Source organism: Astyanax mexicanus, chromosome 13 (assembly GCF_023375975.1).
Source record: "Astyanax mexicanus isolate ESR-SI-001 chromosome 13, AstMex3_surface, whole genome shotgun sequence".
NCBI lineage: Eukaryota > Metazoa > Chordata > Actinopteri > Characiformes > Acestrorhamphidae > Astyanax > Astyanax mexicanus.
Genome location: NC_064420.1, coordinates 14,009,535 through 14,036,371, shown reverse-complemented (window position 1 = coordinate 14,036,371; position 26,837 = coordinate 14,009,535). Strand labels below are relative to the sequence as shown.

Below are 26,837 nucleotides of genomic sequence, written 5' to 3'. Positions count from 1 at the left end.
TGTTTTTTCCCAGGTGCCTCTGGGGGACTGGAGTGGGACGCTGGGTCGTGGAGGTGGTGGAGGTCCGGGGGAGATCCCCTGCAGAAGGATGAGAAGCGGCAGCTACGTAAAAGCCATGGGGGACATGGAGGACAGCGAGGGATCGGAAAGCCCTCCCTCTCCAAAACCCTCGCCGAAAACTGCCGCCCGCCGCCAGAGCTACCTGAAGGCCACTCAGCATTCCCTCAGCGAGCAGCAGCCACCCCCACTACCACGCAAGTGAGTCAGGCTGCAGATTCCATCACAGTAATGTGCCAGGGTTTGTCTACTCTAGTCTGTTCTACAATATTACCGTATTTTTAGCACTATAAGGCACACCGGATCATAAGGCACACTATCAATAACGGCTATTTTCTGGTCTATTTTCTGGTCTATTTTCATACATAAGGCACACCAGATTATAAAGCACTCTAAGCGACACTAGTAAGGAACTTTGAATTCAGCAGGTCTCACCACTGGTGGGGGGGTGGCTAATTAAGTTAAGTAAAGCTAAGCAAACAAAACTGTAATTCTGACTTTCTTTTAAAGTCAAACTAGCATCAATGTTAAGATACACAGATTTCTCTCATAAAAATTTCACTTCTGTTTTTTCACAGTAAGCTTAGATTTCCAAATTTCTCCAGCACTAAGGCTGGAGCAGTAGTCGATTTCTGGGAAAAATAAAAGGATTTTAAGTGCGCCTTATAGTGTGAAAAATACGGTACCTGTTGATGTAAAGGAGCCTTATATGATGTAAGCATGTTAACTACAATTTTTCCAGACTTCTTACTGGATAGTGCTGCTGTCCTCTTGTTGCTTTCTCTCAGCACAATACACTGTTAACAAGCTGAAGAGATTGTAGCTGGTTAGCTTTATAGTTTCCCATCTGATGTGTGTTTAGTTCCAGTTTGATTAAGCTATGGTCGTTTAGTTTGTTTTCGAGGGACAATGGAGAAAAGCAACGGTTGAAAGCTAGTGTTAGCTTTTAGCCTAGCACAGATCCCTGATAGAGTTGCTGGTTGTTTTGTTTATACAGCTCAAATTGAAAACCTCTGGAATATAATCAAGAGAATGGTGATTCATCACAAACCATCAAACCAAGCTGGACTGCTTGAATTTTTGCACCCGAGTGTTAAAGTTATCCAAAAGCAGTGTGTAAGACTGATGGAGGAGAACATGCCAAGATGCATGAAAAAAACAGGGTTATTCCACCTAATATTGATTTCTAAACTCTGAAAGCTCTGCATCTTTTTTGTTATTTCAGCTATTTCCCAATTTCTGCAAATAAATGCTCTAAATGACAGTATTTTTATTTGGAATTTGAAAGAAATGTTGTCTGTAGTTTATAGAATAAAACAACATTTTTTATTTTACTCAAACATATACCTGTATATAGCAAAATCAGAAAAACTGATTCAGAAACTGAAGTGGCCTCTTATTTTTTTCCAAAGCTGTATACAGAACAGTGCAGACGTTTAAGCACCAACAATCACATCAATTAAAAGTATTTCAGCCGGAAGGAGTTAAACATACACACCTGGGTTGTAAACAGCACACAAGGCATGGATGGGATGTGAGATCAAGTTTGGTTGTAATGTTTGGGACGTCTAACTGGGTCCCAGTAAAAACACTGGTACAAACCCACTCAGGGTTTGTGCCCACCCGGAACCCACCTAGCCCTGTAAAACCTCAAGATTTTTTATGAATTTTAGTTGTATTTATTTTATATCTTACTAAAAAAGGCATGATAAAGTATTTGCCCTTCTTTTGTTTTTGCATTTTTGTCATACATACATTTTTCATATCAGAACTTTAATATCAGACAAATATAATCTGAGTAAATATAAAAAGCACTTTTTAAATGATGATTTCCTTTATTAAGGGAAAAAAACTCCAAACCAATCTAGCCTTTTGTGAAAAAATGTTTGCCCCCATAAACTTTTTGGAAAGCTGAGTTCAATTTCACTACTAACCACGACCAGGCCTGATTACTGCCAGACCTGTAGAATCAACAAATCACTTAAATAGAAACTGTCTGACAACATGAAGCAGCTAAAAGACCCCAAAAAGCAACACATTATGTCTCAAGTTGAAGAAATTTAAAAACAGTTGAGAAAACAAAATCATTGACATCTACCAGTATGAAAAAGGCTCCAACGCCGTTTTTAAGGCTTTGGGACTCACAGAAAACCATAGTATGAGCAATTTTTCACAACTGGAAAAACATGGAATACTGGTGAACCTTCCCAAGAGTGACCAGTTGACTAAATTATTCCAAAAGGGCATGGACAACTCATCCATGAGGTCACAAAAGAACCCAAAACATCATTTAAAGAAAGGCAGGTCTCACTTACCTCAGTTAAGGTCAGTCAAAAATGGTATCCATGGGAGAGTTAAAAAAAAAGGCAAAAAACACTGAGGAACAAAAAGAACACAACAGCCCATCTCACATTTACCTTTGGGTAAATATTCTTTAGGCTGAAGGTAAAAAGTTGGAACTTTTACACATCATTTCAGAAAAAGAACATTATACTGAACGTCAAACATGGTGGTGGTAGTGTGATGGTCTGCTGCAGCTGTTTTGCTGCTTCAGGTTCTGGACAACCTGCTGTAATATATGAAATCAGGAATTCTGCTTTTTATCAGACAATCCTGAAGGAGAATGTCCCACCATCTGTTCATGACCTCAAGCTCAGGAGTACTTGGGTTCTTCAGCAGGACAATGCTCCAAAGCACAAAAACAAGTCCCACCTCTGAATGGTTTAAAAAAAGAAAAGAAAATGAAGGTTTTGGAGCGGCCTAGTCAACGTCTGATTGAGATGCTGTGGCATGATCTTAAACAGGACGTTTATGCTTCAAAAACCTCTAATGTGGCTGAATTAAAACAATACTGTAAAGAAGAGTGGAGACAAAATTCATCTACAGAGATGTAAAAGACAGTTATCTGTAAAGCGCGATTGCAGTTGTTGCGGCTATGGGTGGCTTAACCCATATAATTATTTAGTTTAGTTTTTTAATTTAGCTTAATTATTAGGTTTAGAGGACAAACACTTTTTCACACAGGGCTAGATTGGTTTGCGTATTTTGTTTCTTTATATAAATAAATAAAATTAGCATTTAAAAAGTGCTTTTAATATTTCCTCAGGTTTTCTTTTTCTGAAATAAAAGTTTGTTTGATAATGGGAAAAATATCAGTATGACAAAAAAGCAAAAAACAAAAGAAATTGTTGTAGGGGGGCAAATACTTTTTCACGCCAGTGTAGCAAGGCACACTTCAGTCATTTTAATACATTTATTTTGAACATATTCATTCAAAAGATTGATGGTTTATAGAAGTATGATCTTACACTCTATTGATAAGCACTGTTTCCTGAAGCTGTATCTGCTCTGAGACTGTTTATGAATTCTGGCGCTGCATCAGTTTGGTGCTCTCCTGAGTTCCGGTTTGTTGCGAAATCTGTAGGATTCTCTTTGGAATTGATTAGCGGCATAAAACATGCCGAAAAACATCTACAAAAGCAAAGAATTCCTTCTCATATGCTCAAAAAGCTCTTCCTTGGGATAATTATATTACGTCTTACTTTTATTTTAGCTTTATAAGGCTGCTATTTTACAGAAATCAGAAAGTTGGGACAGTTTGAAAAATGTAAATTAATAATAAAATCATTTCAAACTTACTTTCATTTATATTTGTTGGCAGACAGCTTTAACCCAAGATATTTCTTGTTTCATCTGCTCAAATGCACTTCATTAGGGCAAAAATACAATACCAGTTAAAAGGTTGGAAACACCAATATGTTTTCTTTCTTTTTATGATTTGCTACATTAACGTTATACAGGAACATATGCAGAATTATTCTGTAAACAAAAGAGTGTTAAACTAGAATATGTTTCCTACTTGAGATTCTTCTAAGTATCACTTTTATCTTTGAAGACAGATCTGTACACTTTTGGTATTTTAATCTCAGTGTCTTTATAAGGGAGAGTCACCTGGAATAGTTTTCTCAGCATCTTGAAGGAAGGAGTTCCTGGAGGTGCTGAACAACAGTTGCTGCTTTTCATTCACGCTGTGAAGCTCCAGCTCATCCCAATTAAATCACCTTAAATCACCATCTCAGTTCATCAGGTTTAGATCAGGGGATTGTGGAGGCCACGTGCTGCACACATTACAAACTCATGGTCCTGACCTGTCCTGAATAGAAAATGTGTATATAAGAACTCTTTTGGAATATTTCAAGCCTAAAATGCAAGAATAAATGTTTATTAACGAATGAAATGACATTGATGAGACAAAACATGAAATATCTGGGGTTCAAACTCTTTGTAATAAATTTAAACCAACCAAAATAAATGCATTTTCCATTACATGCCAACCTCTTCGTATTTGCGGTTGTAACTCAAAAAAGTATAAAGATTTAGCTGCTAGAAAGAGTTAGTGAGGCTTCTTTTTACACTGGCAAGTGCCTCTTGGGACCAGCAGAGGGCACCAGCTGGGCATAACCATTGCTTTTTCCATGAGGATGGGATGTAGATGGATTACAAGAGCAAGCGCTTTTTTTATCCAGTTCAGAACATCAAAGCATACAGATACAGTTTTTGAGATCTTGCTCACTAATGTAAGTTCTTATGAATAATGATGTGGGTCATTGCTAAAACACTGTGCCTTTTGGCATCTCATAGGTTTATTTAAAAAAAACTGCCTGGCCAAAAAAAAAAAGTCACCACAAAAAAAAAACAAAAAAAAAACAAAGGTCACACACTCTAATATTTTGTTGGAGCACCTTTAGCTCGGATTGCAGCCGCATTCACTGTGGCATTGTTTCGATAAGCTTCTGCAATGTCACAAGATTCATTTTAATCCAGCGTTGCATTTATTTTTCGCCAAGATCTTGCAGCAGCATTGATGATGGTAGAGTCTGACCACTGCACAAAGTCTTCTCCAGCACATCCCAAAGATTCTCAGTGAGGTTCAGGTCTGGACTTTGTGGTGAACTCTCTCAATCCATGTGTGAAAATGATGATCTCATGCTCCCTGAATCACTCTTTCACAATTCCAGCCCCATGAATCCTGACATTGTTATCTTGGAATATTTCTGTGTCATCAGAGAGGAAAAAATCCATTAATGGAATATCCTGGTCTATATTCAGTATATTCAGGTAGTCAGCTGACCTCATCTTTTCAGCACATACTGATGCTGAACCTAAACCTGACCAACTGCAGCAACAACAGATCATTTCCTATTTTATTTGGCCAGGCAGTGTATTTTTTTATTCTTTTAACTTTTTATCATATTTAAAAGACATTTATATTTTACCATGCATCTGGGGTAGACAATTTGCGCAAACATTTTTTTTATGCATTTTGATTTCCTAAAAGTATTTGAATTACCATGATATTTTACCAAGACAAGGTGGAAAGCTTAAACTTTCTGGTGTAAAATGGACTTTTGGTGTAGTAAAACATAATAAAAGTACTTACCTTTGATGAATAGCACACCTCTCCCACAGCGTTCTGAGATCCAGAAATTTTAACAGTTTGTCCAAACACCCTTCAGACTGGCCTCGTTTTAAATGTCAGGGCTCTCCGGATTCTAGCAAGGAGGTGTGGAGCTACTTTGAGCCTGAATAACGGTGGAAAAAACGATTTATCGGGGCAAATTATGCCCCGTGTCACCCAGTCTAAAGGATGTTTGGACAAACTGTTAAAATGTCTGGATCTCAGAAAGCTGTGGGAGAACGGAGGTGTGCTATTCATCAAAGTTAAATACTTTTTATCAAGCAAATAAAACTGTATAAAATGTGGGAGAATTACTATAAATAAGAAGATTATTCCTCTATATTTGAAATAATGTGTTAATTCAGAGTAAGTCTTGAACGATATATTCTTCACAATGTTTATATGAAATTTAAACTACCACACTGCAAAACAAAAGGCACATTATTTCGATATTGACCCACTCACTCAATAATGACGTCAGAAGGATTGTTTGAGGACAGCCGTGGATTAATATGCTGTGTTGCAAAGCGTGTCCTTCCCCTTAAAGCTGACGATTTCTTACATCGCACCCCGCTGAACCTTTTACACCCATCAGCTGTGAAGAATGGTAACCAATGGGTCCGTTAAATGGCCTCACATGTCAGCCGGCGAAGCATTTCCTTGTTATTGCTTTGCCACAATGACATTATGAATATCTACCACACAAGCAAGCACGCTTGAACAGATTTGAATTGACTGGAAAATGGAAAAAGATGTGACTGAAATGAATAAAGCAGCGTGAAGAGCAGCAGCAGAACAATGAAACCAAGCCAAATTCAACTGAATGAGAATTTATGCAGGAATAAAACACAGTAAACAAGCCTCAAGTGAATGACAGATCAGGGACAGTGGAGTCAGTCTAGGAACCAGGAGGCCGGCCATTCCTCTATGATAATGTCATTTATTAGGTTGGCTCAAATTGGATTTTTTCTCTTTATCTGATTTAAACAGATCAGATTTTCTGCAGTCTGGACGGCAAACGGGCACATACCTAACCGTGACTATGTTTCTTTGCCTGACCAAGCAGGTTTAAATATGATTCAAATCTGAGGGCTAGCTTCACATCGCAGGGTAAAATGGATCAAATCCAATCACTGTTTTTAATAGACAGTGTGAAAAACAGTTTAAACATAGACCATAATGAAAAGGCAATGTGACTCATTGTATGTTCACATTGCAGGGAACGTGGCTCAAATCTGTGGCTCACTTTTTCATAGATAGTGTGAACAGCAAAAACACAAGGGCCTTATCAAACTTCATGCGCAAGGCGTGTTGCAATGCTCTTTGCTATCTTACACCCCGTCAACAGTCTATTTTTACGCCTTGTGCACATGCTGCATCTACACTGATGGGTGTGGTGATCTGAAAGTGAGGTGTGTTTAAGGTAAATTTATGGTGTGTTGCCATTTTGGTAGCGGTGAACACAGGTGCGCCACTGATTGAAAAGAACCTAGGCAACAGTCAATCGTCAGAGTCCATTCCTATAGGTAGGCCTGGACAATAATTCGATATCGGTATTTATCGCGATAAGAAATGTTTCAATAACGGTGATATCAGTTTTGTGGTATATCGATATGTATTATTTACAGAATCACGGACAGGCGTTTTTTACTGGCGTCAGCTCGCCGCAGAGCTCAACACATTCAGCCCCCGTAGCTGGGCTACGTCAGTGCGTGATGACGTAACCACACAGGCACGTAGCCAAACAGGCTAGGCTAGGCAAGGCTAGATTAAAATGGCTAGGCTCGTGTCCGCTTCGCTACGCAGCAAAAATGTCTCGTGCTGGAGCCAAACGGAGCCGGGACGAGCAGATCCAAGGCTAAGGTAGACTCGGTTCGGTCGGCCCCGGATCCTCGAGGCCGGCCACGGGTCCGCTCGCTCGGCCGCGGGTCCTCGAGGCCGGCCGTGGGTCCGCTCCCTGTGCCGGAGAGTGCAGCCGACCAGCAGCGGTAATGTTAATACATCTAATCTGTTCCACCACTTCAAGCAACTCCACTACATACAATATTTTTCTTATACTGACTGAAGCACTTCTATAGCTTATGTTGTAACTAAGTTATTCATAGTTGATAAAGCCTGTAGGTTTGTTTATTTGATGGGAAAATCTTGTTGCTTTTATGCTTTTTTGCTATATGCAAATAATATTGAGCATTGATTTATTTTGACTACTTTTATTTCTAAAGTAGTAAAGTTTTTGTGAAAGGAGGTTTCAAAGACTTAAATAAAATTTAGATAGATAGATAGATAGATAGATAGATAGATAGATAGATAGATAGATAGATAGATAGATAGATAGATAGATAGATAGATAGATAGATAGATAGATAGATAGATAGATAGATAGATAGATAGATAGATAGATAGATAGATAGATAGATAGATAGATAGATAGATGTGCATATAATGAGGGTATCTGATGCCAGCCATACAAAAAGTGCAAATACACAGTTATATAATAATTTCAATCCGCAGTGCTGCAGGGATTGCAAGGCTTCTTAGCAGTTTTCTGAGGCCTTCAAAGTATTTATATCGATATTGAAATTATATCGTATCGACCGAAATTTAAGGAATATATCGTGATATAAATTTTGGCCACATCGTCCAGCACTACCTATAGGTTGTGCAAAGCACAAACCCGACTACTAATTCAACAATAAATAACATTGCTGTTTCCTTACATGAGCTGCTGGTGTACCTTTACTACGTACCTTCACTGCTGAGATGCTCAAAAGCACTACGCTGTTATGATACGAATGCTCCAAAGTCAGAGCACACCAGGCTCTTAAAGGGAATGGCAAGTGACACACTGATTGCTTTATTTCATGTTACACCCAAAACACCCATATGAATAATTTAGAGAATTAGTGCCTTTTGCACTTTTCGAGGGAAGGGAAAAATTAAATATGATAATTTCTTTTTAAATCTTTAGAAATTTGACTATGCAGGGAAAAGACTCTCAAATCAAACCCTTTTTCTATAAGCAGTGTGAACACCACTGAATATGACATGTTCCATCCCACAGTACAATATCAGGAAGGGGATTATTTTTATCTGACTTCTATCTTTGGGAATACATTAGAATGGGGGGGGGGGTGTTGTCAAGGAAATTCTTACCATGGTAATTAATGTATGGATTTGGCTACACTTTGAACACAACTTAACAAAATCTAATATGCCCTTATATGATCTTATGGCTACATTCCAATTAGCAGGTTAAAGTGTGTGAACATACAGATATGATTGGGATTTCTGCTCCATTTTAGTGCCAATACTAGATACTAGATTAAAAAAAACATGTTTTTTTATTTATATAAGCAACTAAACCCTATATTAAAGAAAAGGTTACTTCTATGGTCCAGTTCCAGCATATGTTTCTGTAAGTGCCGTTCTCCATGTTCTTCTATAATGTTCCACCTCCCCCTTCGTCAATGCTGACAGACACCACACCTGCCCGTTTATGCGGGAGCACTTTGGGGTGGTTTGGGCTCCTCTGGAGAATGCCTGCTCCATGCAGCACCTCGGAAGGTCAGTGCTACAGAAACCCAGCCCACTTCACCACCCCCAGTCCACCTGAGCTCCAACCAGTCCACCTGATCCACAGATATCGTAGCTCCTTCCTAACTCCACATATCCACCAACTGCTCACTGTAGAGGCCATGGCTCTGTCCTAATATTCACAATGCTTACTCACTCCCTCACTTCCCCCACTCCCTCATCTAACTCCCCTTTCCTTTAGTTGGTCTTAAAAATGAATATATTAGCCATTACTAGCACTGTGTGGTAAGCCTTCAGAATTTAGGGTTTGTTAGAACTGGATGAAAAATTATAGATCAATGTAGTTACAAAAAATAAATCTACTAATTTACACAGCTAGCGTTACATTAGCCTCTTGGCTAACGTAGTATTGTAGTAAAGGGGAACTTTACAATGAAAAGTAGCCATTTCTACTGCTATTACTGATTCACGCTATGTTAACTATGTAGTTTTCTGGTTTTTTTACACAATACTTTTTAATATACAATATAATATAAAATATTTTAAAAATTACTCCATCTTAGGAAACTGTTAGACAGCTGACTAGTAAGGCTTGAGAGGTAGATTATATTTAACACTAGATGAATAAAGGTAGTTACTAGTTAAGGCTGTTGAGAAAGACACTCAATAGTGTAGTGTGAAAGCTCTTTCAAAGCAAATAACCTTCATGTTGAGTTACGATTAGTATTTTCATTAGTTAGCAACTTTAGACTGTTACCGAAATTAGCACATTAGTAGCCTACAGTACACCATTTTTGTAAATATTTTATCATATCTTTTCATGGGAAGACACTTTGGTACAATGTACATCATTATAAGGAGCACTTAAAATCTTCCCAAAAATCGTCAGTGCACTTAAAAACTCTTCTAGTCTTTCGCCATTCAGAGGTGAGTATTATGAGCTTGTAATCTGCTGCTAACCCCGGCTAGCACTGCCGGAGCAGCATTAGCATTAGCTGCTAACTGCACTAGCCACTAGCTCTTCCCTGTTTAGAAGTAAGTATTATCACACTGTAGCCTGCGTGTTAACCATGTTAAAACAAGCTAGCTTATATCACCCTGACTTATTGGAATACTGGAATAGTGCTAGCCACTAATCCTAATGGAAATCTGGAAATCTAAGCTTTCCAATCAGTTAAATCAGTAAATTTAACTCAAATTAAACCTAACACATAATGTGAGTTACCTTAAAAACAGCTTAGCTACATAGCTAGCTGAGGCTACGTTTTATAGCTACGCTATTTTAATTGGGTTTATCAAACTAATTTAAATAGTATTGAATATCTACACCTTATTTAGGCTTATATGTGATATCTTGGTTCTTATATCCAACTTACCCATACACCCTCAAGCTCTCACCTTAAAAGCTTTCTTGTGTTGTTTTAAACCCCAAGCAGTACAAAGTCTCACAGTCTGGTCCACTAACCTCCTCACGTCCCCTCTGATACACCGTAATTAACCGCTCACTCGCCACCACACAGAGCAGAGGAAACACCAGCAGTGACTGGAAGTCTGGAAGTGTGTAAAAGTGTATAAAATCTACAAATCAACAAACTAACAGTGAACTAGCTCCTCTGTGCTGTGGCTTTAACACCCACTTGTTGTTATCACATGTTCACGTGTACAATTTGCTTTCAACCCCAAGTATAGTCTCTCATAACCAACACATGTTTGGTGTGTAAAGTTTGGCTCTTTAATTTGCCACTGGGGCTAAATGGTTAACATTGTGCTAGCTAACGAGTTAGCTCCAGAAGTGTAGATTAATTTTAGCTATGCCACATATTTTTTACTAGAGTCTTAGATACCAGACATGATTCAGGCATAGATTTTGGGCAATACTACCTGATAGCCATGAGCTTGCATTGCTAGTTAACTGCAGCCTCATTGAAAACCAATAAAATACCAAACATGTCTTGGCTGGTCGACTGCATTTGGGGTAAGAAAAGATTTTCTATATTTGATTCCTTTGCCGCAGTAATCAGGAATTGCTGACTCAGGCAGGTTTTGCTTTGACCCTGTTTACACCTGGTCACTACATCTGTACACCTGGTTCGGGGAATAGGATTTGTATGTTTTAAACCCGCCTCAGATAACCTCCTGAAGTGATTTGAGTGATCAGAATTGCGGCTGTTTTAAATGTGTCTCAGGCAACTTCTTAAAGTGATTTAAGCGATTGCATTTTTGCCTGTTTTAAATGTATCATATTTTTTGCACTATAAGGCACTCTTAAAATCCTTTAATTTTATGTAAGAATTTTATCAGTCACGTTGTAAGGAGCAGTAAAGCCACTCCACTGAAGTACGCCATTATAAAGGAGTTTCAGTTTAGTTCTCCAGCACAGAGGCTGAAAAAGAATTAGCATTAGCCTTTAAACACACAAAGCTCTTTTGCAATTTAGAGATGAGTATTATCAGCCTGAAGCCTGCTGTTAACCCTGGCTAGCACTGCTGGAGCAGCATTAGCCGCTAACCAGGCAAAGCACAACATTTTTAAGAGGCGAATATCGCCCTGGCTTACCGGAACACTCAGGGTTCCTCAGTTTACTGCTGTCGTGCGGCATTAGCCACTTAGCTTGCATATTGCCTCTAATGGAGAAATTTAGGAATCTAAGCTTACTGTAAATAAACAGAAGCACCAAATAAAGTTAATAAGTAAACCAAATAAAGTTTTCAGGAGATAAATCTGTGTAGATTAACATCCAGTCTTTAAAAGAAAGTGTTTTTTAATACTTACTGTTTTGTTTACTTAGTTTAGCTTTACTTAACGTAGTTACCATACCCCCCCACCACCAACAAACAGCGGCGAGACCTTCTGAATTAGCAAACATGGCGATACCCCTGTTCCTAGTGTCACATAAGGTGCCTTATAATCTTTCGCAGTTTATGTATAAAAATATCCTGAAATCCTGAAGTGTTTTGGATGATCGGATTAGCATCAGTTTAAAATGTGTCTTAGACCATCTGCTAAAGTGGTTTGAGTGATCAATTAGTATTTGCTTTAATGCGTCTCAGACCACCTCCTAAAGTAGTTTGATTGAGCATATTTCTTTGTTTTGAATATGTGTTAGACCAGCTCCTGCTTTTCAGACCACTTCCTAAAGTAGGAAGTGATGAGATTTGTATCTGATTTAATGTATCTTAGGCCACCTCCTTTTATAAATCCATTTCAGTTGTATATGTATCTCAGTTTTAAATTCAACTCAGACCACCATTGAATTTTTATATGGTTTGGCCTTATCCAAATATAATCCCAATACTTAAGATGTGACCAGGTGTAAATGAGGTCTATCTTATTAAGCGTTATGGGCAGGTATGCCACTGCTTCAGCAATTCCTGGTTTAGGTGTATCACAGATCCTTCAGGATTGACCAAAGCTCTTTCTTTGCACTTTCCCTCTTCCTCCATTCTTTCTTTCCAGCTGCTTGCCATCTCTGCGTGAGATGACCACCAACCGCAGCCTGGATAACCTGGACTGTCTGGTGGGACCGAGCGAAATTCAGCACTGGGAGCCGGAGCCGAGGCTACCTCAGGGCTGCTCCACCTTGGGCCGAAGCGCTGGAATCTGTCAGGTCAGCTTTTGATTTATCCGGTACCTTCTATATCATTGAATGTTCTTCCTTGTCTTTGTTTCACACTTCTGTCCTCATACTTCTCATTTTAGTCTTTTAAAACTGATTATATTATGTCTGTTAAACATTAGAGCATTAGGGGCTCCGAGTGGTCCAAAGGTGCTGCCACTATGATCAGGAGATCGCCGGTTCAAATCCTGTTTATATAGCTTGCCATCGGCTACTGGAACCCCGAGAGAGCACAATTGGCCTTGCTCTCTCTGGGTGGGTAGATGGCGCTCTTTCCCCACATCACTCCAAAGGGTGATGTCAATCAGCACAAGGCGTCTGTGAGCTGATGTATCAGAACCATGTCGCTAGGCTTACCTCCGAGCGCGCTGTGATGCAACACGGCAATGCTGCATCAGCTGCAGTTCAAAAAGAAGCGGTGGATGACTTCACATGTGTCGGAGGAGGCATGTGCTAGTCTACACCCTCCTGGTGTTGGGGCATCGCTAGTGATAGGGGGAGTTCTAATCAGTGGGTTTGGTAATTGGCCGTGAAAATTTAAAATGTGCAAAACAAAGGCATGCTTTATATCTAAATATCATATAGTTAAGCATGTTTGAACACTATATGACTGTGCTATCTATTAACATGAAAATAATCAGATTTCAAGAAGTCACCATTACATTTTAAGGTTAAACTGTGAAAGAAAATAAGTTCAAATCCATAAATTCATTCGAATCCTTCCTTTACATCACTTACAATGCATGTGATGATGATGATGATGTCATCGCCTCATCACAACAAATCCCTGATACAAACCATAACTCTAAAATGTTATTAAAGAACTGCTGGAATCTTGCTGGGGTATTTTTGTGTCTGTGAGGCCATGAGGACAGAATGTTCTGGATTAGGATTGACGAGGCACATGCATATACAGTATGTAAGACGTATTTAAGATGGAGGAGAATGTAGAGGAGACGGAGGGTTTTTCCGGTGGAGATTTGGGGAGCGTTAATCCCCTGATTCTCCTCCACCACTGAGCTCGTCTGCAGTTTTATCAGAAGTACAGAATGTCCCATGCAGAAAATACGTCTACGGAAAAAGGATTTCAAGCGACGAGGAAATTTACACTTACGCATCTGTTTAAAAACGTTTTTTAAGGACAGAGGAAACTGCTGGGGATTTATATTTTTTGATGTTTTATTCTTTGTGATGCCTTCCACCTAGAAGAGTGGGTGAGAAGAGTGATTTACGCATCTTCAAACTGTTTTTCTCTCCACTTTACTGATTTTACACTAGTTGTTGTACTAGAACTGTGGATTACTTGTTTTTTTTTTACTTCCTGTTCTAATTTGGACTACTTTTTTTTTATTTAACGGGTTTTTATTACCTGTATTGAATAAGACTTTCTTATTTTTACTTTCTTCTTCATTTGTTATTCCCTGTTCTGTTCCACACTACTGAATTATTTTTGCTAAACTTGCTTAACTTGTTTTTGTTCCATAATGTTCTGATCCATACCTCCTGATATCTCCATTGTGCTTGTTTTTTTATTCCCTGTTGGGATTCACACTTAAAGTACTTTTTAATTGTACTTGATCCAGACTGCTTAATTTTATTGCTTAGTTGAATTGGCTTTTAATTCCCACTACTATTTAAGGCGACTTGATTTTTGAAATTATTATTATTATACTTATTTTTGTTTCCTTTCTGATCTGGCTCCACTGGGAATGAACATTTTTACAATTAATTTTCAGAATAGGCAGAGTGATTAAGTTATCATCAAACTGTTTTTATTTTTATCTCTTCTTATACTGGTTAATATACTTAATTTTTTCGTTGTTTGTTATTTCCCCCAGTAATCATCAGGACTACTTATTTTTTATGTTGTGTTTGTTTCCATTTCCTGCACTGATTCACACTATATCATGTTTCCATTATAGTCGGTTTTAATCTGGTTTTCCTCATCTTTCCACTGTATTTGATTGTGTTTCGTATTTTGGTCTGCACTGCTTCATTTTTCCACTGTTCTTATTTTTAATTCCCACAACTGGCCAAGACAACTTGCTTTATTTTTTCCTTCCCCTGTTGCAACGTATGGGCTGCTTTATTTTTCCACTGTACTGATTTTTTTTTCTCTTTTTGGTCTGTAATACTTTTTTTATTGAGCTTTCTCTTGCTGTACCGGATCAATGAAATGTGAAATTGAAGGAAACATGAAGGAAACAGTGGAGACTCTCTTGGAGCATCAACTTTCACAGTGATTTAAGGCTGAAGATTTGATGGTTTTCACACTCAACAGATTCTATCTGTTTCTTTCAACGGATGTTGCTTTACAGTAACGCTTTTGCTTTAATTATCAGGACTGTCTTTATACAGAGGGTGAAATAATAACATAGCTGCCCCTATTCTTTTACAGTTCTAAAAGAAACAATTGTTGCTTGTTGGACAAACATACATTTCTCATTCTTCCCACATCAAAAACCTCGCTCCAGTGGTCCTCCCAGTGGGCTCAGTGGCTGTTTGAACAGTAGTTTTGGCATATTTTCAGGTGGAGTCAGGAAGAGGTGAAGGTGTGCTTAGTTCTCTTGCTACTGAGTTGCTGAGATTTGACAGGGCTTTCATCTTCACCTAATCAGATTCATGGCTTTAGGCCGCTATCGGAATACGATGCATTGATGAGGCAACATGTCGCTAAAGGAACGTGGTCAGAATCAGATATGAAAAGACATATAGATCTGGATTTACAGGATAAAGTTTAAAGGTCGAAAAGACTTGCAGAGAGCTACAATATGCAAATGTAGCCTGTTTAACCGTGTAATATCAAAGATACATTAGTTTATCTTGTATACTGTTTTCATCTCAACATTTTGCTTAATTGGATCTGCTTTAGTGGACTCTTTCTTGGACCACTATCCTGATGGAACTTATGTCCCTCTTGAAGATATAAACAAACACAAAAATGAATTCTAGTCAATGGAAGAACCAGGACACAAAAGACAAAGTTATTTGACTAAAAGGACAATCTACTCAAGAGAATGAAAAAACAAATACTGAGAGAAACCAAGGTTTAAAAAAAGAAACACTTTGACAGAGTAAAACTAAGTACTGAAAGGAGCCTCTAAGAGTGGAAAGAAGAACCACTAAGAGAACTCAAGACTCAGAATGAGACATTTGCTGAGAGCATGAGTTAGAACCAGTGAGAAACCAAGACTTACTCTGAAACACTCTGAGAAACCCTTGAAAGAGCATGCGATTGATCAAAAAAATCCAAAACAGACTCAAAAGAAAAACCCTTTAAGAGAAAAAACCCAAGACAAGATACCATAAGAGCCCGAGAAAAGCAGACAGGAAATAAGACTCAAAAAAGAAACTGCTTAAGAATATAAGAAAGAGCAACTAAAAGGGACCAAGACTTGAAATTAAAAATATTCTGAGAATATGAGGTAGAACGTCTAAGGTGAACAAAATCTCAAAACAAAACCTCTCTTAGAGCTTGAGCAAAGACACTGAAAGGAACCAAGGCTCAAAAGGAGAAACTCTGTTAGAGCTTGTGGAAGAACCATTGAAAAGATCTAAAACATAAATAGAGGACCTCTTTAAGAGAGTGAGAAAAAACTGCTGAGAAGAACCAAGACTCTTTGAGAGGAAACAAGGGCCTCTCTAAGAGAATGAGGAAAAACCACTGATAGAAAGCAAGACTCAGAAGGATGAGATATGTGTACTCTCAGAGATTTTGAGGTAAGACCTCCGAGGAGAACCAGAACTCATACCGAGAACCTTCTTAAGAGCATGAGAGAGAACCATTGAGAAAGAATTGATTGAAAACAAGCTTGTAGAGTGAGAAATAACCATGGAGAGGAACAAAGTCTCCCTGACAAAAACAAACAAGAACCTAAGTTGCATGAAGAAGAACCACTTAGAGAAACCGAGACTCCAACTGTAAAATTCTTTGAGGGATGAGGTAGGACCAAAAAGGGAACAAAAGCTCAAATCAAGAACCTCTTCTAGAGGTTGAGCAAAGACATTGAAAGGAACCAAGACTCAAAAGGAAAACTTTTTTTTAAATGCATCAGGAAAAAGAACCACTGAAGGCGCTTTTCCCACAGCATTTTGCCGGTGCTGGGTCCAGGTTCCCGGACGGTTCTTTGCATTCATCACAAGTTCTGGGCCAGAAAAGCCGGTTTCGTTCTGGCCCCACAACCTTGCTGGTCTGGAACCAGCAACCCTGTGACGCGTGCGGCCAAAGGGCAGGTTCGCAGGAACTGGCTCCGGCACCAGTACTTTGTTGGTGGAAAAGAGGTATCTGAGGAACCAAGATTTAAAGGGGAGTCCACCCTCCTTTGAGAGACGTTATTGTCAGACAGATATATAGATGGATAGATAAATCAAGGTAGAAAATCGCATACAGTCAAAGTTCGGGCAGTATTAACGATATGCATTACAATATTCATTAATCTATTGATCCTTAAATATCCTTATTATCTATTAATACCTCTTAATCTGAGAACATCTGTCCTTAATCTGAGGCTTCCCAGTTTCTACAGTCTACTGGCAATCCCAGCTCGCTTCATTATAATTCTTTAAAGCCATCCAGCATCTCCACCCCCACACCCCTCACCACACACACACACACACACACACACACACATTTACACTGCCATGCCCCACCTGCCTCTGCAGCACCACTGCAGGCTGCCTCCCTACAGGGCACCCTTCCGTCCCAGCGGCCGCCGCCCACAGCCCAAGATGGGTCGACTCAATCTGCGCGTCTCCTTCCAGGTGGAGCAGGGCTACCTGTGCACGACGGCGTACCGACAGCTGGACTCGCACTCGGTGGAGGCGCTGGACCTGCCCACACCCACCTGCTTTCGGTCGCGCAGCCACAGCTACCTGCGGGCCATCCAGGCCGGCTGCTCACAGGACGACGACACGGCCTCCCTGACCTCCGACGAGCCCCCGACGCCGCCCGCCATGACCAACACCAACAGTGAGTAACTCTTCACCCTTCACATCTTCCTCAATCAGTAGCCACTTTATAAAGCTGTGTTCAGACTTCCAGAACAAATCCAATTTTTTGCATATCTAGGCTGCATCAAGTGATAACATCAATTGGAAATGGTTTAAAATGTGATTACAATTGAATACTTTCTACAGATGTCTCTCAGTCTGGATGCTCTGAATGTTCAAATCCGTTTTCAACTTGTCTTGAAATGTTTGACTAGTTTACAATACAGCAAACTACAACCACATCAAATCCAGAGTGATGGAAGTATGTAGATCTTAAGCTTTGTTCAGACTGCCCATCCAAATCTGATTTGGGCATCTAGTTAGTATTCAGACTGATTTTTGAGAGTCTGGACAGCCAGAAAGCACAAGCAATTAGATTTATTTTAAAATCAAACGCAAACCACATTTTTGTGTAGATATGTCTTAGTGTGAATGCTTCTTAACCCTCAATCAGACTTCAACTCCAGAGTGAAAGAAGTAGGGAAATCTAAGGCTATGTTCAGACTGACCACCCAAATCCGATTTTGGGCATCTACTGTAGTTTGTATTCAGACTTTTTTTTGATAGTGTGTAATGCAACATTTCTGCATGAAGTTCTAGAGGTTCCTAATGGTGTCTTTCAATAATCCATTATATAATCTCACACATTTTCAATCAGGGACACAAGATGACTAGCCATCAAACAGCATCTTTATCTTCAAGACGGGCTCTTGAGACGACAGTGTTTGGATAAGCATTGTCCAGTTGGAATAGTGCAGTGAAGTGCACAGCTGGACTAGGAACTAAATTTAGGCCGAGAATTTTTTTCTTGACCAGCCCACTACAGTCACAGCAACTCCAGAGCGAAACCATCAGCCCCACTACATGCAATTTTCACATCTCACAACAACTCAAATTTTTAGCAATTTTTAGATTCCTATTTTAGCAATCTATTGGTAAGCCGTCAACCGCACACTGCACATCTTGGTTAAGGGCTTGTCAGTGTGTCTTTGCTATTGTAAGGAGGCACAAAAAGTCACAAAAGGCATGTAATAATGCTTATAATTAATCATGCATGAGTCTGTTTTGGCGTAAGGTAAAATATACCAATCATCATGTCACTTGACATTCCCTTTAAGAAGCAGGTGTGCGCTGACTTTGGCAGATTGCTATTTTAACGGTGCATCACTTCTGCACTTCTTAGGAAACTAACTTGCTCGTTTACGCTGTGAAGGTGCACGAGAAGGTCACTTAAAGGAATAGCAATGTTATTTTGTTGTGTATTCTGTTTATTGTTGGTGTAAAAGTTGTTTTTGCACGCTGCTGGATGTTTTTGTGTGTTTAAGCGGGGGTGTACATGCACAGCGCACCTGCGTTGCCAAGATAGCAAATAACATCTGACAGCAGTCTGATTTGAACTGTTGTCAGGGTACAAATCAGTCAGAGCAGTACGGGGTGTAAGATAGCAATGAGCATAGTGACGCACATCTTGTGCAGGGTGTAAGATAGAGCTCATACATAAAGTTTATTAAAAGAGTGGTTTTCTGAGTATGTACCTTTTTTCTGCAAAGCAAGCTTTTAAAGAGGTTAGATATCAATTTCTATGGATAGTTCCCATCTAACTTACCACTGATGTAGAATTACCAGACACTGTTCTATCTTTTCAACGTATCTTTTCTGCACTTTGAAATAATCTTCAATGGTTTAATTGGGGTTTCTCTGTCCTGTCTCGGTTAATTTCCGCATAAAAAAGTCTAATTTTAATATTTGTACAAGGCAGATCAGCCTACTATCAGTTACTGTGGAAGCACTGCATTTTCCTGTATATTTTACAAGCATTGACCAGAGTTGTGTTTGCTTCTTTATTTTGCGGAATAGAGACACCATCTCAAATTACTTCCTCTGCCCTATTAAGAGCACTGTGTTGGACATGAAATGGCAGAACCAGTGCAGAGTATGTCGTGATAAAAAGGTAATTGTATTCTGGAATAGTTTAGATAATTTCTCAAATTTTATTGCATTTTTACCCTCTTTGTGCTTAAGGCACGAGCTAACGTCTTTTTTACTATTGATGGTTGTTGTGATTATGTTGTATGCTATGCTGAGGGCTGGCATGTCCATGATTGGCTAAGGGCCTTGCACTTCAGATATTGTTTACTAATAAACAATTCATTACTATTTGAGTGCTTGAATCAGGCACGTTTTTTGCTCTTTCAAGTCGCCCACACAAAGATTGGCCCACCGGGAATTGTACTTCTTATGGCTAAAGGCCAATTTATACTGAGAACATACTGAGTTAAAAACCAAGAGAAACCAAGACTCACTCTGAAAAACTCTGAGAGAACGCTCGAAAGAGCATGAGATTGATCCGGAAAAATCATAAATAGACTCAAAAGAAAAACTCTTTGGGAGAAAAAAACTCAAGAGGAACAAGACTCAAAATGTAAAAAAATATTGAGAGTGTAAGTGGAGCGAAATGTCAAAACAAAAAACTCTCTTAGAGCTTGAACAAAGACTGGAAGGAACCAAGGCTCAAAAAGAGAAGCTTTTTTAGAGCTTGTGGAAGAACCATTGAGAGGAACCAAGACATAAATGGAGGAACTATTTAAGAGAGTGAGAAAGAACTGCTGGCTAAAGGCCAAGTTATACTTCTGCATTGAACCTACGGCATAGCCTATACATCAACATTTACCCTACGCCATAGTCTACACCGTAGCTTGACGTGCACTTCACTGGAAATGTAACTCTGTGTTGCGCTGTAAATTGCCTGTAAAGAAGACCAAAAGTAATCTGGAATTGTAGGTAATTGTACCCCACTATGTGTATAAAAAATCACTGTGGTGACGTGGTGAAATGGTGAAGTCTTAATAATAAACTGGGTGAAACCTCCAGGGCTGTCTTTATGTAATATTAATGACATTCTCTGATGCTTATTTCTGTCTAACCTAACTCCTCTAAATACACAGACTCTGAAAGATCTTTCATACATTGGATCTATAAGAAAATAGGCCTATTTTTAGAAGCCATGAACACAAGCACATTCCTGCTGCGCAATACCACATGTTGGCTAGAAAGGAATTAAAGGAAACAATACACACTGCTGTAATCCTGTTACATGACAATTGGTCATTAGCCTCATTAAAAGATTACCACAAATATTTTCAAATATTTACAGCCTTTAATTGCTAATACACAAGAGTGTTGCTTTTCGCTAACAGACACTGCCATGTTGCACATACGCACACCAAGGAAAATGTTGTGTTTTACATCTGAGTAGGCCTGCTGTGATAAAAAATATTTTTTCATTTAGCATACTGAGTAATTATCCTTAATTATATTAACATATTAACAGTTCTACACTGCTGGCCTTACTGACTGCAGCATATCTTCAGCTATAAGAATTGGTAGGAGCTTATCCTAAGTCGTTCATGCTGGTGTAACCTTTGCACATTGACTAGTATGTTGTTTTTATGACCTTAACAACCTGTTAAGACGCATTAACAATCAGTTTCGTTTTCTTCTGGGCTAATTCCTGTTTATTAGGAGGGCTTAATATGAGCCTACAAAGGTCCTAAAGATCTCATTTCATGTTTTTTTCATTCATTTTAAACTGTCTAGTTGTGGTCTCTAGTATAAATGAATGCCTAACAGCACTGCAGCAGAGAATATAACCTGCCCCCCCAGCAACTCAAAGGACAAAATATTTTCAAAGATACAGCCTTAGTTGTAAAGCTATAGCACTGAGTGTTAGGTAAAGTTAACCCTTAATCTTCGCTTAATCTTCGCTTGTCAGACTCTCAACGTTGCTCGCCCCAGCGGACAAGAGGCTCTTACAACCAACAATCTCTGCGGATGAGCGGCTCTTCCACCCCACCAGCCCAAACCACCCCTCAAATAATCCCACAACATGATGCTGCCACCCCCATGTTTCACAGTTGGGATGGTATTTTCAGGCTTACAAGCTTCTCCCTTTTTTCCTTTAAACATAACCATGGTCATTATGGCCAAACAGTTCAAGTCCACAATTCTCTTCCTCAACAGTGCAGTATAGTACAGTATTTATATAGTACAGTATACTGTATTTTAGGCTGTATGTTAGTGATGTTGTGACAGCAGGCCAGACCAAGATACAGGTAAACCTAATATGACAACACAGCTTCAGGTACAGTTGTACGTATTTGACTATCCTGTCATAATTCCCCCGGTCAGTGTCTGTCTCAGCCTTTTTGCTTATAGACTACACACACACACACACACACACACACTGACCTATATTCAAGTGAACAGTGACAAGCTGAGATGGGACTCTCTTGGAGCTTAAAGGCTAATGTTCTCAAACCGGGCCAAAACAGCTCCTGCTCACTCTCAATCTGTCTCTCTGTCTCTTTCTTTCTCTCTTTCTCTCTCTCTCTTCCTCTAATACTTTTGAAAGATGCAGGCTAGCAGCAAAGTCAGACCTCATCATAGCTGGGTTTAAGCAGAAATAATAACATCAGTCAGTTAAGTTGCTCCAAGGTTGGAGTGGGCACTAAGGGTCTTTAATAAAACTAAGGTCCTGCATTGCCTGCTAACTTTTTCTATACTCTGAGAAACAGCCTTAAAACAGCTTATGATGAGCAATGGCACACTGAATACATCTCTGTTAAATACTGGTCTGTCGGTTTTACCTGTAACCTAGCAACAACCAGTAGTCCATATGGTTTATTATGATACACTGCAGTAAATTATACAACAGTTAGTTCCGACCTCACAATCTGATTGGTTGAGAAGTGTTCTAGCTGTGCTGATATTTGTAATAACATCATGGCCTTCTCACACTAAACCTGTATCACTCCGCCGACGCGTTGCCGAGTAACGGCGTATACACACAGTACAGCTTAGAATCATCAACGGCATCAGCGGCAGCATTAGCTTAGCACAGGCTAGCACTCAACCAAGGCACGCTCGCCCGCAGCGCTGGCTGTCTTTTTTTGTGGAAAAAAGGGAACGAAAATCGCTCGGCTAATGCCGTCTGACAGCAAGAACGCTAACCAGCCAGGCTAGGCTAGGTTAATGCTGAGCTAAAGCTACGCTAACCTAACCACAATCCAGCCGGCTAGCTAAAACCAACACGATCCAGCAAAACAGGCAGAAATGCTCAAAAATGCGCAGCTTTCACCTGAAGATGACTCCACGGAGCAGGAGAGGAGAGTATTAGCATTTTTTCATGGTCCTAACGTTACCATCTTCGCTTATTCCCAATTTTGCTTTCAAGCTAACTTTCGTGGTGTTAGTCTGTATGAACCAAACACCGTTTTGTAGTTAAGTTTCAGTTCTGTTACAGTTGTGGTGGAACTACTTTTTGGCAGAAGGCACAGTCCATATTAAAGCATATTCATTCTGAATTTCTTAAAGTTCTTTGATTTATTTTGTTTATTCATTTTGTAAAAAAAAAGAAACTGTTGTATAAAAGCAATAGAACACTCGAGGTTGTGTGTTATCACGAATAACATCACGGCTGTGATTCGGTCGTAGGCACAAGCCAAAGGCGAGTGTGATAACACACTCCCTCTCGTGTTCTATTGCTTAAGTACACTTCTGTACAGTATAATAGAGTACTACAATAGAATGGTATAGCATAGTATAGTATAGTACAGTAGGATATACTGTAGCTTGATGATATGGTATAGTGCAGTATATCATAATATTTTACAGTATATTAAGGTATTGTATAAGTGTAGAGTATATTATTGTGATACAATATAATATAGTATTGTACACAACTGTATGTTAGAGTATGTTAGAGTACCATAATTTTTGCACTATAAGGCGCACTATAAATCCTTTAATTTTCCCAAAAAAATCGCCAGTGAGCCTTATAATCCAGTGCACTTTATGTATGAAATCAGGTTGTAAGAAGAAGTAAAGCCACTTTGCTGAAGTGTAGCGTTATACAGGAGTTTTAGTTTAGTTCTCCAGCACCGAGACTCAAGACTGGAGCAGTATTAGCATTAGCCGCTAACAGCGCTAGCTCTTTTACCATTCAGAGGCGAGTATTATTGGCCTGTAACCTGCTGGGTAGCACTGCTGGAGCTTCATTAGCATTAGCCACTAACCGTGCTAAGCACAAGCTGTTTTGCCATTCACCTAATGTCACTAGCTAATATTGCCTTGACTTACCAGAACACTCAGGGTTCCTTAGTGTAGGGCTGTTGGGCGACATTAACCGCTAACTGCGGCTAGCGCTAGCAGCGTTAGCTGCCAATGCTAATGCACCCAGCCTAAGTGGACATATGGAAATCTAAGCTCCCTGTAAAGAAACAGAAGTGCTTTACTCAACCAAAAAAGTTTGCAAAAGAAACCTGTGTAGATTAACATTGAGTGTTTGTTTGACTTAGTCAAACTAGAAATAGTTTTTTGAAGAATTTAAGTTTTGTTTACATAACTTAACTTTGCTTTACAGGTCTCACCACCCACCAGCAAGACCTGCTAAATTAGAGAGAAAACATGGCAACACCCCTGTTACTTACTAGTGACGCATAATGCGCCTTATAATCCAGTGGGCCTTATGTATGAAAATAGAATGTATAGTTTAGTACAGTAAGGTACAGCACAGTACCTTATATTTACAGTTAAGCAAATTACAGTATAGTTTGATGCAGTACTTTACCTACACTTCCCTACATTATACACACCATAGTATTGTGCACCATTTTAAAGTATTGTATAAGTGTAGTATAGTGTAGCGTGGTTACGATGGTATGTGATACAGTACCTTATATTTACTGTTAAGCAAATTACAGTATATTATGGAACAGTATAATAGATAGTACAATAGAATATGGTACTTTACCAACGCTATGCACATGTATAGAATAGTACAGTATATTATAGCATGGTAAAAAAAAAAAAGTATCGTAAAGTGCAGACTAGTACAGTAGACTGTAGTATATTACAGTATAGTACAGTACAGTATGCAGTTCAGGTCTATACTGCTAAACGTGATTAGCATGTGCTTTTTTCACCACCTGTTTTCGGACAATCGCCGCATCCTTATTGATGATTGGCCGACAGTTCATTCTAACAAACCCTTCACCAATAAGATAAATTTTATCAACCAATCGTGGTGCTGGGAGGCGGGATTTGTGAGAATACGGGTGTTAAATCAAGCCGTAACGCGGGAAAACGCCCTCTTGTACTATGATTCACTCGATTTGAGGAGTATGGAGTGCTAGCCTATCGACGTGCAGGAAAGGTGTCATTGCCAGCCAATCGCAGCACGGCGGGGCGGGATTTGGCGGAAAACGGGTGGGGGAAACAACGAGGCTTGAAGCGAATGTGCCTGTTCTCGTTTATGTGTGTTGGAAACGGATTATGTGATCTTTTTCTCTTAGAGACGCGGTGCTTAGTGGGCAGGAAAAGACCTTACAAAATATATAAAAAGGTGAATAATAATTAATAATAATAATATTAGAATGGGAGAAAGTCGATGGATTCATTGGATCATCTCAGAAAGCGTTCAGTAACCCTAGCTAAGAAGAGGAGTCGGTTCATGGTAGGTTAAATGCCTTAGCTATGTAATATATGTGTGTCTGTCTGTCTGTCTGTGTGATTAAGAGAAAAAATGGGAGATAATTTGAAGGTAAAAATAGGATAAGAAGATCACTGGATTTGCCCGATAATATGAGTAAAGTGGCGATGCTGCATGCGGCTTTCCTCAACGTGGCAGACAGACGGTGGGTTTTGTGTTCCGCTAGTTAGCTTAGGTTAGCTTGGTCAGCTAGACACGGAGGTCCAGAGTTCATTTAGCGAGGGGTTTTTCCTGATATCCGCCTCAACTGACAGCTAACAGATGAACACATTAGCTAGGTTAACTTAAAAGCAGAATTAATAATGTTTAAACTATTTAAGTTTCAATCCCTCACCCTGTGCTGAACTGGTGTCCCACAGTGCGCCCACGCTAGCGGCTGTAGTTAATGCTAGCAGAAAAAAGCAAAAGCTAGCAAGTCCAGCTCCAGCAGATGAGTAAAACTCCGCTCCGGGATTTTGTTCCGTATGGTTGGGAGGTTTAGTTTCAGCTGGGCCTCCCAGGCAGTTTGAACAAAATCCCGAAACGGAGTTGTACCTTCTGGATCTGGATTTGCTGGCTTTTGTAACTAGCCAGTTAAACCAGTTAGCCGGCGTTAGCAGAGTTTCCTCAGCCCTGCCCACTCTGTGTTGCCCCCCAACAGGTTAGTTAGCTAAATAAACATTTTAGGGACTTTACTAGCAGTATTCTGGTCTAGTATTTGGATGTATTTACCTGAATTTTGAAGTTATCCATGTAAAATGTTTAATTTTAACCTGGAAGCTTTCGCCAGACTTTCTAACTTGCTAAAATAAAATCCCCTGAAAATAGAGCTAGCTTTAGCTAAGTGACATTTAAATGTATTTATATCACAGCTTGTGTTTTATTCAAACAAAAGAAGGCGTAGAATGTCTTATTAACGTTATATCCACACCAAACTGTAGTTTTACTTTGTGGACCTTGACTTGGCACCTTTCTTAGCTAACTTGAATTTGCTAAGCTAGCTAACTTAATGAGCTGGTAGATGTAAAAAAAAAAAAAAAAAAAAGTCTAAAATCCTCTTACCTGTTTAGCTAAACTAACAAGTTAGCTAGATAGCTAGCAGAAGCATAAATTATACAGCAAATATTGAAATATTGTAGTTAACTAGCTAGCTAGCTTAAGTTCATTTGTGAAAAATTAAATATATTCAGTTTTAAAGTAACATTTCTAGACAACATAGTTACTAAACCTTTAGCTGTTTTAATCATTCTAACTTCAATTAAGAGTATATATATATGGTAAAGTATTAAGTTAACTAACAAAGTCATTTCAGGTAAAAAAAACTGAGTATGTCCCAATGTTAGAAATACTTTTTATGAGCATGTTTTTTATTCAACCACCAAAAGTGTTTTAAACATCATTACGTTGGTATTTTGCTACTCCAGCCTTATATAAAAATCTCAGAAAAAGCAATAGCTATATTAATTTATAGGGATAAGTGTTTTTTTTTTTGTCACAGCATGTGTATTATTCTTGGATTATCTACATATCTAATTTTGCGTATGTTTAAAAATTATATTACCACCCCCAGCATTACTGTCATTACCACAATATCCAATGGTCTTTGTAAAGATTGTGTTTCTCAGGTAAAACTATGTATTTAAAGAAGTTATACT

The 26,837-nt window shown here is 39.1% G+C and overlaps 1 protein-coding gene across 2 annotated transcripts in view; it reads left to right on the top strand.

Moving 5' to 3' along the window:
- The window catches only part of dlgap4a (discs, large (Drosophila) homolog-associated protein 4a), a 69,728-nt gene that overhangs the window by 7,830 nt on the left and 35,061 nt on the right, over positions 1-26,837 (top strand). For both annotated transcript variants that reach the window (XM_049462720.1, XM_049462719.1), the window contains exons 5-7: positions 14-258; positions 12,506-12,656; positions 17,427-17,634. In XM_049462720.1, the coding sequence (XP_049318677.1) occupies positions 14-258; positions 12,506-12,656; positions 17,427-17,634 (604 nt within the window). The remainder of the gene's footprint in view (positions 1-13; positions 259-12,505; positions 12,657-17,426; positions 17,635-26,837) is intronic.